Source organism: Salvia miltiorrhiza, chromosome 1, assembly GCF_028751815.1.
Source record: "Salvia miltiorrhiza cultivar Shanhuang (shh) chromosome 1, IMPLAD_Smil_shh, whole genome shotgun sequence".
NCBI classification, from domain to species: Eukaryota; Viridiplantae; Streptophyta; class Magnoliopsida; order Lamiales; family Lamiaceae; genus Salvia; species Salvia miltiorrhiza.
The window spans coordinates 61,952,392-61,967,082 of NC_080387.1; the positions used below are offsets into that span (position 1 = coordinate 61,952,392).

Sequence of the window (14,691 nt, forward strand, 5' to 3'; positions counted from 1 at the left end):
TTCCCATGGATCCCATACAATTTATCTTTTCTCAAACTCCCAAAATTTATTACTCATGTAAGATTATTATCCAAACTTTGAAAATATCTCAAACTTTGAAGAATTCATATAGTTTGAAACTGCTATGAACTCCTAAATTTCACCAAATGTCATTCAATCTCCTATCCTTGGGTATAACCAAATCTTCGATTTCAAAATACCTGGATCCTTATAGGTTATTGGACTTATAACATAAGCCTCAGTTTGCTATATATGATAAGTGTGTGATAGATAAATATAGCACTCTAATATATTGTTTACTTCAAAAATCAAAGCCTTAATTTTATAAATTAATGGCTTGTTATTTACTATTCATATCTTTTGGATTGTGTATCCCACCTTAGAGGTGTAATAGCATAACACCTTTTTTATATATCTCACCAAACATGATATTGATATTTAATATAAATTAATAGATGCCTCATTTAAAAATAGCACGCATTATCCTATATCACTAGCAAACGAGCTCGAAGGGCAATCTCTCGAAAAGTATTTCGTGGGCACACATGGTGGCAACAAAAATCTGTATTTTTCGTTTATTTTAATTTATCTCAAATTACATTTTTACTTCTGCATTACGTTTCCAAATAAAAGTCGTGTTTCTCTCCGTGTTCCAATAGTATAAGATGGCTAATGTTGTATAAACAATCACGTTGTTCCAAACAGAAATCATCAGTGCATATACAATGAATTTAAATGAATCATTCCAAATTTTCAACAAACCAACGATATTGCGAATAAAATCATGTAAACTTTAATTGAAAATCAACATTTTTTTTTCCACCCTATATAAAGGCTTCACCTTAAGGCAAAGTCACAACACACCTCCGAAAAATCAAAACCAAAAATCTTGAACCAATTCACAAAATCAAAATGGGAAGCTTAACAAATGGCAATACCAATCTCCAGACAAGCCCAAGAAATGATGAAATTTCAGTGATCATGGTACCTTTCCCAGCTCAAGGCCATCTGAACCAAATGTTGCAGCTATCATGCCACATCTCCTCCTACGGGATTCCGGTCCACTACGCCGGCTCCGCCGTCTTCAACCGCCAGGCCAGACTCCGGGTGAACGCCCTAAACCCTACCGACGTCGACAAAATCAACTTCCAAGACCTTTCCTCGCCGTCGTTTGCCTCCCCGCCGCCCGTGCCCGACCCCTCGAAGAAATTCCCGGGGCACCTCCAGCCTGCTTGGGACGCCGCCATGAGCATGGCGGAGCCCTTGGGGGATTTCATGCGAAGCCTCGCACTTAAGTATCGGAGAGTCGTTATTATCCACGACCCTTTAATAGCGTCACTGGTGAAGGATGTCGCCACCATTCCCAATGCGGAATCCTACGCCTTCGTCTGCATCTCCGCCTATTGCCAGGTGAAATTCCTATTGGAAATGATGGGGAGAACTTGCCCGATCCCGCGCCTGCGGGAGCTGCCGCCGATCGCCACCACCATCTCCGACGATCTTTTCTATTTCATCGGATTGCAGGATGAAGGGATGAGTTTGAGATCGGGAGATATTATAAACACGTGCAGATCGATTGAAGGCCCGTTTTTGGAAATATTGGAAAGTAAAGAGGTCGCCGGAGACCTGAAAAGCTGGGCAATCGGGCCGTTGATTCCGGCTACGGCGAAATCGGAATCCCGGCATGAAATCTTCAAGTGGCTGGATAAACAGGCGGCAAGGTCGGTTATCTTCGCGACGTTCGGCACTACCACAACCCTCACAAAGCAGGAAGTAGAGGTGATAGCTGAGGGGCTGGAGCGGAGCGGACAGAAGTTCATATGGGTGGTGAGAGAGGCCGACAAGGCAAACGTGTTCGAGGGGGAGGCGCGGAGGGTGGAGCTGCCGGCGGGGTTCGAGGAGAGGATTGGAGAGAGGGGAGTAGTGGTGAGAGGGTGGGCGCCGCAGCCGGAGATCTTGGCGCATCCGTCGACGGGCGGGTTCATGAGCCACTGCGGTTGGAACTCATGCAATGAGAGCATGAAGATGGGAGTTCCGATCGCAGCGTGGCCGATGCATTCGGATCAGCCGACCAACGCCGTTCTGGTCACGGAGGTGCTCAGGGTGGGGCTGCCGGTGAGGAAGTGGGGGGCGGAGACGGGCGAGGTTGTGACGGTGGAGATGGTGGAGGATGCTGTGAGGAGGCTGATTGCGTCCGATGAAGGTGGTGAGGTCAGGAAGAGGGCGGAGGAGCTGGCCGCCGTGCTTCGGGGGGCGACGGAGGAAGGCGGCGCGTCGCGGCTTGAAATGGATTCGTTTATTGCTCATATTACGCGACGTGACGATTAATCTGATGTGCAGACAACTATGTACGTACAGTATGGATCCATTATTGTTTTTCCTTTTCTATTTTAAGTGATGTTTATTATTGTGGCTCGTAGTGTTTTGTTTAGGACTTGGGGAGTTGTATGAATTTTGTCTTCCTCACCGACGTCACCGTAAATAATACTCCCTCCGTCGTGAAAAAAGTTTCTCTTTTTTCTTTTTGGGACATCCCCAAATAAATTTTTATTTATTTCTTTTCATTTTTGGACAACTACCCCACCACTAATAATACTTTATTTATTCTTACTTTTCACCTTTTTACCACTCTCAATACTAATTATAACATTTTTTTCACATTTTCATCACTCTCAATACTAATTATAACATATTTTTCTCCACTATCAATACATTTTATCATTTTTTCTTGAAATTCGTGCCGTCCCCAAAGATAAACTTATTTTGGGGACGGATGGAGTACTATATAGACAGAGGTAAAACTTTTATTTTAAAATGGAATTTCTATTCTTACTAAATTAACAATTTAGTCACAACCATGATGAGTAGCCAAAAAAAAAAAATATAAGAACATCTTTGACGATGTTTCACTGTGATCGAAAATATAATTGTTGAGTATCGAGTTTTTCGTTCCATCAACTAAAGGCAGTCTGATCCTCATGCTCAAATGTTATGATCATTGACTTATGGCAAGTCCCATTTTCGGCTCATAAGTGGGCCACTCCCTCCGAGTCACCGGGCTCTGTAGCCATCGAGCCCCATCTCACAGCTTCGCTGGTGATGTTTGCAAGTGCCTTTCTTTCCCCTTTTTCTGTGCTCGGTGTGCAAAGGCGCGCCTCGCTTCAATCCCCAAGCATCGATGCAAGGTTCGCTCTTGCTGGGCACGCGCCCGCTCTACGAGCCTCTCTGTGGATGCTCTAATGGATTTTGCTGAGTTTGGAACACCAACTCACGTGAATTGAAATTTTGATGGGGTCGTTTTTGACAATAAGAAATGTGAGAAGATCGAAGGAGGATGATGAGCGTTTATCGGAAGACATTTATGACATCCTCAACACAATGCGTTCACCTTCTTTTAGGGCATCCACGGTGAGGGCTCCTACCTCTCCCTCGCCAGACACCCCCATTCAAATCGAGCTCGAATGGCCTTTTTAATAGGCACGTGCAATGCACCGCCTATTAAAAAAAATCTTAACTATTATTTAATTGATTTTTTTAATATAAAAACATTTAACCCTTAAAAAAATTAATTTTAATTTTAACTAAATATAGCTTAAATATTTATAGTGTATTACACATTGTAGAGAATCCTTCACTTTTAAATGTGAGGTTCATTTTAATCTTAACTAAATGTAGCTTCACTATTTATAGTGTACTACACATTATAGAGAATTCTAATTTTTCATTCTACTTTTTAATTATTATTTTTTAATCTACAAATATATTTAAAATAAGGATAAAATATAAAAAAAATTATTGTAATATTTTTTAAATTATCGTGTTATTTTATTAATGTAATGTTTGATTTTTATTTTAATAAAATTTATGTTATAAAATATAGGACTTTATTTGAAGTAATTTAAAATAAAGATAAAATCAAATGTTTAGGAGTGTTGGTTCTCCAATGTGGGGGTTGGCTCTTAAATGGTGGGGACCACTTTTAAGAGCCAACCTTGGCTCTCCAACGTGGATGCCCTTAATTTCGATGATCAATATGCTACATGTTGCGCTCTATATATTATTTTGACCGATAATTTTCCATTTTAGGTTGGAGATCTACGTGCATTGGCCACAACATGTAGATTATATATGTTATCCTTATTACATTTTTTAGGGGTGGTAAAACGATTCCAGTTATCTGGTTATAACGGTAATCGAACCGAAAAATCGGAACTAAATTTATCGGTTCGGTTATCGATGTTTTAATTTTTTAGTAACCGGTTAATCGGTTGAACCGGTAACCAACCGATTAAACCGAATTAACCGATTTATATATAATTAAATATTTCAAATTTTATTAAGTTGTAATTAAGGCTTCCAGTTCCATTCCGGAGACATAGAGCCCATCATTTTTCCCTTCTTTCTCAAAACGCAACACACGCACGCACATAACATATTATCTCTCTCGTCTCTCAGCCGCCTGCAACCCCGGCAGGTGAAATCGCCGTCGGCGTCTCGCCTCTCACCCCACCCCATCTCTACTTCTCTCCATTTCTTTCATTCTCTCTCACGCCAACTGCCTCTCTCCCTCTTTGTCTCCTCGCCGTAGCACATGCAGCGGAGACCGCTGTCGCCTCCGCCACTTCTCAGTCCCGGCGTCGGCTCCTTCTCCTCCTACCTTGACTCTAAACACCCAAAACCCCAAAATTTCTCCAACTTTAGAAAATCCCTCTCCCTAAATCAAATCCCTAATTTTCTCCTTCTTCTACCCTCGCCGTGAACAGCCACCACCCCCCCTCTTCTTTCGGCGAACGGCGAGAATCGCCAACACCTTCTCATCTCCTCCCCACGGCCGCCGCCTTCTTCCCTCTTCTCACTTTCCCTACCTGCCAACTCTCGCTCTCTTCCCCCAATTTCTTGGCCAACGACCCATAGTAGGAATCAAAGTTGGGCCGACCTCCCTCGCCGAACAGTCGGCAGCCAACCAGCAGGACTTTCCCCTCCTGCCGACTATCTCTCTCACCACCAACGAGCCCCTCGTTAATAGCTCGCCACAACCACTACCTCCCTCGCTCTGTAATTATTTTACTGCTCAGCCAGGCCTAAAGTTCACAATTATTTTATCTCCTCAGCCATGTAATTAACCGGTTAACTCGGTTAACCGATTCGAGTTAATCGGACCGGTTGATCAGTTTATCGAACCAAAAATCGATTCGATTTTATTCGATTTTCGGTTAGCATTTTCGCTGTTAATCGGTTCCGGTTAATTGAAAAATCGGTTCGGTTATAACCGAACCAGACCGATTACCACTCCTACATATTTTATTTTAAAGTTAATTTTGTAAATAATATAAGCATATATTAATTTATTATATATTACACTATATGTATTTAATATATATAATATAATATGTAAATAAAAAGATATTTAATAGAATATTATGAGTTTAGATTAGGAGTAATCTAATAAAAATTTCGATGATGCTATATTATAGGATTAACACTACTTGTATTGTCCTCAATAGGACACCAAGCGGTGCGATCTCCTGTGTGTGAACAGTGAGGTCTCGGGTTCAAACGCCACTGTTCCCCTAAGGCAAAAAATAAATAAAAATACTACTTGTATTAATCCAAGACATGTTATTTGTATTACATATTATGAGTTTAGATTAGGAGTAATTTAATAGAAAATGTGGACGATGCTATATTATAGCTAGGAATATAAATACTCTTTGTATTAATGAATTATATGCTATTTGTATTAATGTATATTAATTATATACGGATAGTCTAATAGAAAATTCCGGCAATGCTCTATTATAGGATTAATACTATTTGAGCTTATTTGGTATGTGTATTAATAAAACACATGTCATTTGTATTAATGCATATTAGTTATATACGGAATAGTCTAATAGAAAATTCCGGCAATGCTATAGGATTAATACTATTTGAGCTTCTGTGGTATGTGTATCTGATATGATGTGATATTTTTTACTATAATATCTTCGATCATATGTTATTAATTAAAATAAAGCTCTTATTAAAAGATAACCCTTTAAAGCATGACAAAACAGGTTAAGGGTCGAGCCTCATTAAAATATCATTTTAACAAAAAATTTATTGAAATTAAAACTCTTAAAAAGAAAAAAGAGTATTTGTCTAATAACAATGTCATAGAAAGACAAAACACAAACCAACAGAAAAGAAAACCACCAACATGAGAGGGAATAATTTACTGCAGAAGCTCATCCAGCCTGACCATCGCCCACAAGCAAATTTGGAGCCCTCCTCAATGTGACAAAACACAGTAAAGGCTGCGCTAGAGTGAGAAAGGAAACCCCCGAGTCTACCAACGCCGGCAGCCCGATTGAGTAGCCGTAGAACCAGGACCGCAAGAGACAGACTGCCAAAATAAGGGCCGAAGCCGAAACTGACAGACTGCTCCCAACCAGGCAATCTTTGATCATATGTTATATTAATATTATGTTTGGTATATTGCATTACAATATCTGTAAAATATAATATTTTGTTTGATATAATATATTAAGATTATATATAATATTTTAATTCTTAAAATGTTCTTATAATTATAATAATGTCACTTTAACTGATATTAGAGAAATTTAGTCAATAATAAATTAATATATATTATAATTAAGATTTGCAATATGAATACTGTCTCAGGGGTAGTACGGATAGCACACAATTCTATATAATTTTATTGGTTTTTGAATTCATAAAGGATAATGTGTTTTTGATAAAAAAAAAAAAAGAAGAAGAAGAAGAAGAAGAAGAAAGATCGTGTGTTTTATACTAGTTACTTCTTACCAATACTCCCTCCGTCTCATTAGAATAGTCTTGTTTTTCATTTTGGGAGATTAATAATGTATTTTAAATGCTTAATTGGTGTGGACCACACAATTTTTCTCCTCAAAAGTAAGTTTGTTAATCTCTGTACCCAACAGAATTGAGCCTATTCTAATGGGACGGAGGGAGTAACATATTAAGGTATATGGATATTCACACAACTCTAATAATTAGTATTACTGTATTTATTTTTGGTGTTGCTGGTTTCTCACTGCAAAATGTGATTTTTAATTTCTCCACTGTTGAGTGATGGTGTTTTTTTTTTAAAATTATAAGAGGTATCTAACAGAACCGATCACCTACCCACCGTGGGCAAGCATAACGTGTCCACCATTGATGTGGCAATTTTAATTAGGAAAGATAACTAATAAATCTTACTCTAATTAAAATTATCTTACTATAATTACAATTGCCACATCATGGTTGGCACGTTATGCATGCCCACGGTGGGTAGGTGATCGGTTCTGAGGTATCTAATATATAATCAAAAAAAGTCACTTGCATGCAGACAGAACCTCTACATCATATAAATGTGGGAAAGTTACATCACACGTAGGCAGGATCATTATTCACATAAATGTGGAAAAACTATACCGCACATGAGATTGAACCAAAGATCTCTAAAAAAGGAAAGAAAAGTATTTAAATGCCTCAACTATAATGTACTTTTAGGTGTGTGTGTGTGTTTTCTGTTAATAAAAAATAATAAAAAAAAAGTTTCTTTAAATGTCTTCATTTTTCCCCTTGTTTTTATAAAAGAGAATTTCATGTTATTTTCACTCCAACGAGGCATAATATTATTTCTCAATTTTTGAAAAAATTGCTCCGATAGGGGGGAAAAAAAAGTCTCGAGAATTGGTTATGGTCTTGGAATATTTAAATTGAAGCATTTCCTTGTACGATGTCTAGACATACTTTATTGTTATGATAGTCTAATACGTGAAGTGTCTAGGGAGTAGTAATTTTCTAAAATAAATGGAGTTTCGATTTCGTAAAGTAAATAGCTTAAACATGTAGAAGTAATTTATATATGTTCGTAAAAAATAGTCTTAGTAGGAATAATAAAATAATTGTAGAAGACGATATTGAATTTGAATAAAAGCGAATGAGTATATTATGAGTGGAGTAGTGTTAATAATAATAATTTTAATTTTATTGTGAGTGAAGAAATAAACTACACATGCAAGAATAGATAAATAAATTGATATACTGAAAATGATACTTGTATAAATGAAAAATGATTTTATTTTTTCGAGAGAAAATGACGATTTTTTGTAAACATATAAAATGGTAAAGGGTAATTTTAAACACAGCCCCCAATTTTCTCACTATAGCCCCTATTTAAAAAAATAATATAAATAATTATGATTATACTATTGTACCCTTATAGCCTCATTTAAAAAAATTGTGACAAATTAATAGTTAAAAATTAATTTAGAAGAACATCACGTGTATCAAAATTCTCTTGTTTTCTCATGTCATAAAGATCAAATTTCCACAATTTCAAAATTTTGAAAACCCCCAGTTTTGCAGATAAAACGGAAATCGTGAATTAAGTAAAATAATCTGGCCACATTCTTAGAGAAACTGTCGTCAATTCTCTGTTGCAGCCTGCACCTGAGACTTTTCAACTCTTCGATGACATAATTGTCGTCTGGTGGTAGGATTGTGTAACAAGGCTCTCACCACAATGTTGTAGAATTTTTTGAGAGCTTGGGCTACACATCTCCCGAAAAAGAAAAAAAAAGTTGCAGACTTTCTTGGTTTTCTCAATTTTCCTCTCCAGCCACACTATCACTAACATATATTGTAACATCAAGGAAAGATTAAGAGAAGTAATAAGCGTAGGGACAACCCTTATAGTTTGTCTTTGTGGAGGAATTTTCGTAAGAATATTTTGGTCGTTTCACATTGAAAGAGAAATAGGGTGTAAAATGGGGCTATAAGGGTATAACAGTACTATTCTAATTGTTTTTATTATTTTTTTAAGTAAGGGGTTATAGAGAGAAAATTGGGGGCTGTGTTTAAAATTACCCAATGATAAAAATGGTTTATTTTTTAGAGAATTTATAATTCCAGAAAAACAATTAAAAATGAAGAATTGCCACACTGAAATACAATAAAATTCCACATATCAGCCGTCTCTTTCAGAGAAGAGGGAAGATAGAGAGAAACACTAGTAAGAACTATGGCGAGAGTGACAAATGTTTTGCGCAGAGCTTACAAATCAATTGAAGATTTGGATTTGCTGAAAATTTTGGAATCTGAGCTCAACCACGAACTCTCCTCCATGCGCTTCCAGGTCTATTTTGCCCTTTTGATTTCATGAATGATTCGTTTCTCGGCCTACATTTGTGAGTGATTTGATTTTGGAGTAAATTAGGGTTCCTATTGATTGCTCTGGAAATGTTCACTTTGTTTGGAGTTCACTGATTTTGCTTTTTACTGAAAAATGATATTTTGATCCTTACCGAATTCGCAGCAATAAGTTTCAAGAACAATTCCGGTGTATAATATATTCGTGTTGATGAATGATATCATACCTTTTTTGTTTGAGCAAAGCAAAATGTTAACTTGCAAAGCAAAAAATTTAGACCTAATTATGAATATAAGTGCATAGTAGGTTACCGTGCCTACATATGCAGTGGTGATGAGCTTACAATGGCTGTTGATCTTTGTTTGATATGTATGCACAGTTAGGCTGTTTTCGCTGTTTCTTTTGCATCCTGTGAGTTTCCTTAGCTCTGAGGCACGATTTAGTCGATGTTATATTGGTCTTCTAGCTACATTGAGGCTCAATTTTTTGGTTTCTTTGTGTGGATGCAGAATGAAAAAATGGGTTCTTTTGGTGATTTTGTGCTGGAGTGGGACTCTCCTAAGTCCCAAGATGTGATTCTGAGGAATAAGTGTTCGTCTGGGGAGGAAGTGGCCATCTCAGCATTGTTAGGCCGCGACACCTTCCATGAAGATAGCAGGTTCCCTGCTGAAGCTTTGCTGAAAATATGTGTAAAAAAGCCTGGCTTGAGCTCGATCTTGAAGTTTGATTGTGTAGCATCTAATAGAGGAGGTGGCCAGCCTGATTTTCACATTCAGAACGCGCATTACATTCCATCATCATCGTCTCTCAATTCGTCAATCTACAAAGGGCCCTCATTCAGGTATCTTCCTACTGAAATTAAGTTGACCGTTTTTCTGTTTGTGTTGAGATAAAATAAGCTGCGGGATTTGACTTGAACATATATCACTACTGGCTGCTAATATAGATTTTTCATGGCCATCGAGTGACAGTCTGACTAAGCGGTTGTTTGGTTTATTAGCTTGGCCCATTTGTGCCTTTTGAACAATTTGAGGTACCAAAAATATGATGCTCCCTTTCTTAACAAGAATAGAAATAATGAATAATGTTCTATTCCAAACCTATAACATCAATACAAATTTATACATCTTTTTTGGCTAATAGGATATAACGTGTATAATGGTAGACTGATAGTCGTTAAGTAAGAATATATCTCTATTATATTAAACACATTCTCACCTGGAAACACTGAGGATACCTCCATAACGCTGAAAATCAAACCAAATAAGTCCTTATTTTTCAGGATTCCACCTGCCATTCTCCACCCAGTTTTGGTCTCTTTCTTTCCATGATCAGCTATATTTCATGTTAATTTATCAGTCACATTCTTTTGCAGTGATCTAGATCCTCTTTTACAACATGAGCTGAAGCAGTATCTAGCAGCCAGAGGAATTGAAGAGGACTTTACCAACAACCTCCTCCTCTACCTACACAAGAAAGAGCAAGGTCAATACGCGGGCTGGTTACAAAAGCTAAAGGACATGATGGATAGAACCTAAGTAATATATGCTATTGCCGAAACTTCATTTAACACATATTTTCTGACAGCGTTCTCGAAAGTGGACCGTTAACATTGCTAGTGAATCCATTTGCCTCGTGTCAACTTTAGCAGTCTTTTTAGATTCACACCAAAGCATAAATCTCATTGGAAGTACTCCCCTTAGAGGTCATTCCACAAAATATTTGGCTTTGGGAGGAATCAGTTAAGGATCATTTCTGATTGTTGTGCAGGAATTTCATTAGCTAAATCTTAACAATCTTTCCATATTCTTGTTGACTTTCATAGTAGTAAAAGGTCAAGGAATGCAACACTATGTGGGGTTGGCTTAGAGATATAGAAGTTCATAACCGCGATTGGGGTAGTCGTAGAGACCGGGGTAAAGAATATATGCTCTTTTCATCATTTCTTGGAAATTATTGCTCTTTTTCATCTATATGCGTTGCTTCCTTGGTAGAAATCTGCCAACTATCTTGGATACTTTATTTGCTTAGATTGACCGCAACTGGAAATGAAAGTTTGTGGGCCAGTTCAGAGTTCTAGCTGTGATTGACTCATTCTGGACTACTAGAAATCTGATGATCCATAAAGTCATCGCGCCGATAGCTCACGGACCACCCTATTTACCATGTTTGCCCTGTCACTAAAATTTGTGGCAGACTGTTTGACGGGTCTTGTCAAGACTTGTTGCGTTTCACGCACAACTGTATGAACGTTTAGACCGGTTCTGGATTTGGATCCGAGTAAGGGATTGTCTAATGAGTCATTTTGCACCAACTTTGCCTCGAAGCCATGTAAAAACAGAGACACAACTCCATGCTTACACCTCCCATTGTTCTAGTTTAACAAATCCCAATCTACTCATGGCCAACAACTAGGTGCAGTTGCAGTTATGCCCACTAGGACCACCACTCACTGCCCTTTCGTCCACTGATAGTAGATAAGTCGAGTGTGCTAGGCCTGACTCATCCAAGATATCATCATTCTTTGACTACTCTGTCATTATGAAGACTTCGATATGTTGGTTGGTACAAAACTATGGATGAACGATCATCTGTGAATGGATACTTGAACAATTATGAATCCTGTCTGCTGCTGGCTAACAATCGTACATTTATGACTTAATTTTCTTTTACCTCATCAGTTTGATGATTCTCTTTAGAGTGTAATCTCTTTTATTGATAAATTTATCATGAGAAAAGAAGGATAACAAAAATTTCTCCCTTATAATCCCTTTTCCTTTTTCCCCTTACTTTTTACAAAAGAAAATTTCATCATTTCTTATTCTTTTGTTTCAATTCAAGGAGGGATAATATTATCACACCAAAAATGGGATGATATTATCTTTCCTTGGAGTGAAACGAATGAATAAGAAAGGGTAGAATTCTCTTTTATAGAAAATAAGGAAAAAGAAAAAAAATAAATAAAGGGATTTTTTTTTGTTATCCCTCATTTTTATCATGATAAATTTATCAATTAAGGGTGTGTTGTCTTTGGTTGTAAATTTATCATGAAAAAATGAGAGATAAAAAAAAAATCATTCTTTAAATTCCTTTTTTTTTTTTTACCCCATTTACTACAAATGAGGGATAGTATTATCCCTCAATTTTTGATATGATAATATTCTCCCTCATTGGAGTGAAATGAGGAATGTGTAAAGGTTAAATTTTAATTTATAGGAAATGAGGGAAAAGAAAGAAGTGATTTAAAGGGTGATTTTTTTTTATCCCTTATTTTTTCATGATAAATTTACAACAAAAAATAACACATTCTGCGTGTAAGACTTCAACACCAAACAATACAACACCGCATACAGGCGGAAATATAACACCACCTAAAATAAGAAAACATCATTGCACATAGGCGGAATTGAACTTAAGACCTTTCACAAAGGAAAGTATTTGGGTGCCTCAACTTTGCTACTAGAGCAAGGTCTCATTGGCCATATGTGAACCTTTTATTATTTGCAATTCGGTAAATTAGAATTTCAATCACAGTATTCAATTTTAGGTGGTGGTCGAAAATTAATTATGTGGCAATACAGAAATCAAAACTTCCTTTGAATTCGCATGTCATTACTTTATTATTGGATAAATTTAATTAATTTATAGTTTTCAGTTTTCACATAGGATTGCGTGTGATTGAAATTATATATTATACTCCCTCCGTCCCATGAAGCGTGATCCATTTCTTTTCGGCACGGGAATTAAGAAATTGATATTTTGTGTGTTAAGTGTGGTAGGTGAAAAAGTGAAAAGGTGAATAAAGAGTAAATTTTTTGCTATTTTTAGAAACAGGTCAAGCTTCGTGGGACAACCCAAAAAGAAAAATGGGTCATGCTTCGTAGGACGAGAGGAGTATAGATTTAGTCCATTTGGGCATATATTGCATATGTTATAAAAGTGTTATTTTTCATATAAATTTAATAAATGCAGACATTTCAATTTTTTTACTCATTTAAATATATTCATTGTATTCATAGGCGATTAACCTTATTTTTGTTTGTTTCCCAAAATTTTGCGTGTTGTGGATTCTCTATTTCTCATCGTGTCTACAATTTCGTTCAACGGTCTTGTCACAAATCCCAATTCCCAACAAAAGAAGTGATGTTACATCATGGAAATCAAGCTTTAGATTGAAATTAGCAATTTGAAGTAAAGTCTTAAAGGAATAGAAAATAACTCACCGTTTTTTAAGAAAGTCAATTATGTGATTCAAAGGGGGAAAAAAATCAAATTTGTAAAATCTCCTTTGTGCAATGATTCATTCCTTTCCATCGTTTCACGTTTGGGCCACGTGCAACACGGTTGGAGTTAGAGCAATATACTACTCCTCGGTCATTTAAAAATATATTTTTTTTTTATTTTGATCACCTCATAAAAACATATATTTTCTATATTTAAACAATATTTCATCATCATTTTTTTTTTTCATCTCAATTTTTCAGAAAATGGACCTCTTTTTCACCCATAGTAACTTTTATCTAATAATTCTTAAAATTCGTGTTATACATACCCCCATATTTTTAAGAAAATGAGTGAGTATATATTTTTTTCTTTTCCGAAGCTAGAACAGTACATGTTTTTCTTCTCCATTTTATAATAAATAGTTTTATAAAATTCGAAACCGATATTGATTTCTTAGGTTTATTTAACCCATAATGTATTTTGAGTGTGAACTTTTAGAATTGTCGTTATTTAAGGTGTACACGAATAAAATATAGTTCAAATTATAATTTTCTATTTTGTGAATTTGTGATTACTAATTGTGGTACAGTAAAGCAGTAACTTCTACATTCAGATTCAGTGATTCTCACATTAAAAAATGTTTTATTTTAATCACGCCATAGAAAAAATGGCATTCACTTCAAAGTACAGCCGAATAATTTTTATACTGCATAATGGTATGTATTGTTCTCGAATAGAATAATATTTGAGACTTGAGAGGGACAAGAAGGAAAACCTAAGATTCATTTTCTTTCTTTTTGCCGATAAAATTGAAAAAAAAAATGGTTAAATCTCCTCTTTTTTTCTTTTTTTTTTCTTTTTTGACCCCACAGGCCACAACTGAGAAATCGGTGACAACATTCGACCACTAATCAGTTCTCATATCTATGGAAAGTAATAAAACGAATCTAGAGAAAGTTTATTGATCTTCAAAGCAGACAATTAAGAATTATGATAGTGGGAATCCATTTACAAATATAACCAATAAAGCGACCCACTTAGAACACGAAGAAAGAAAAAATGATGGGGAGGCACGATTGGAAATAAATATTAGTAATTAAATTTTAGATGGATCTTATACTCCCTACGTCCCATTAATGAAATCCTCTTTCTTTTGGGCAGGGATATTTAGGAGAGTTAAAGTGAATGTAAAAGTAGTAGGGACCACATAATTAGTACTTTATTTAATGTTATTTTATTTACTAATTCAATTGACTAATACAACAAGGAATATAGCAAAATTAAAAAAGTGAAAATTAATC

General features: G+C 36.1%; 3 protein-coding genes across 4 annotated transcripts in view; 2 read left to right on the top strand and 1 right to left on the bottom strand.

Annotated features, from left to right (window-relative positions):
- Positions 1–14,691, bottom strand: part of LOC131001622 (H/ACA ribonucleoprotein complex subunit 4) — an 806,367-nt gene that overhangs the window by 481,148 nt on the left and 310,528 nt on the right. The gene's annotated exons all lie outside the window — the stretch shown is intronic.
- Positions 681–2,498, top strand: LOC131001866 (zeatin O-glucosyltransferase-like). Its single transcript, XM_057928496.1, has one exon. It carries the CDS (start codon positions 913–915, stop codon positions 2,326–2,328), a length of 1,416 nt encoding a protein of 471 aa, XP_057784479.1. The 5' UTR covers positions 681–912; the 3' UTR covers positions 2,329–2,498.
- LOC131002284 (mitochondrial acidic protein MAM33) lies at positions 8,940–11,135 on the top strand. Its single transcript, XM_057928783.1, has 3 exons — positions 8,940–9,151; positions 9,676–10,007; positions 10,542–11,135. The coding sequence occupies exons 1-3, from the start codon at positions 9,038–9,040 to the stop codon at positions 10,702–10,704; spliced, it is 609 nt and encodes a 202-aa protein (XP_057784766.1). The 5' UTR covers positions 8,940–9,037; the 3' UTR covers positions 10,705–11,135.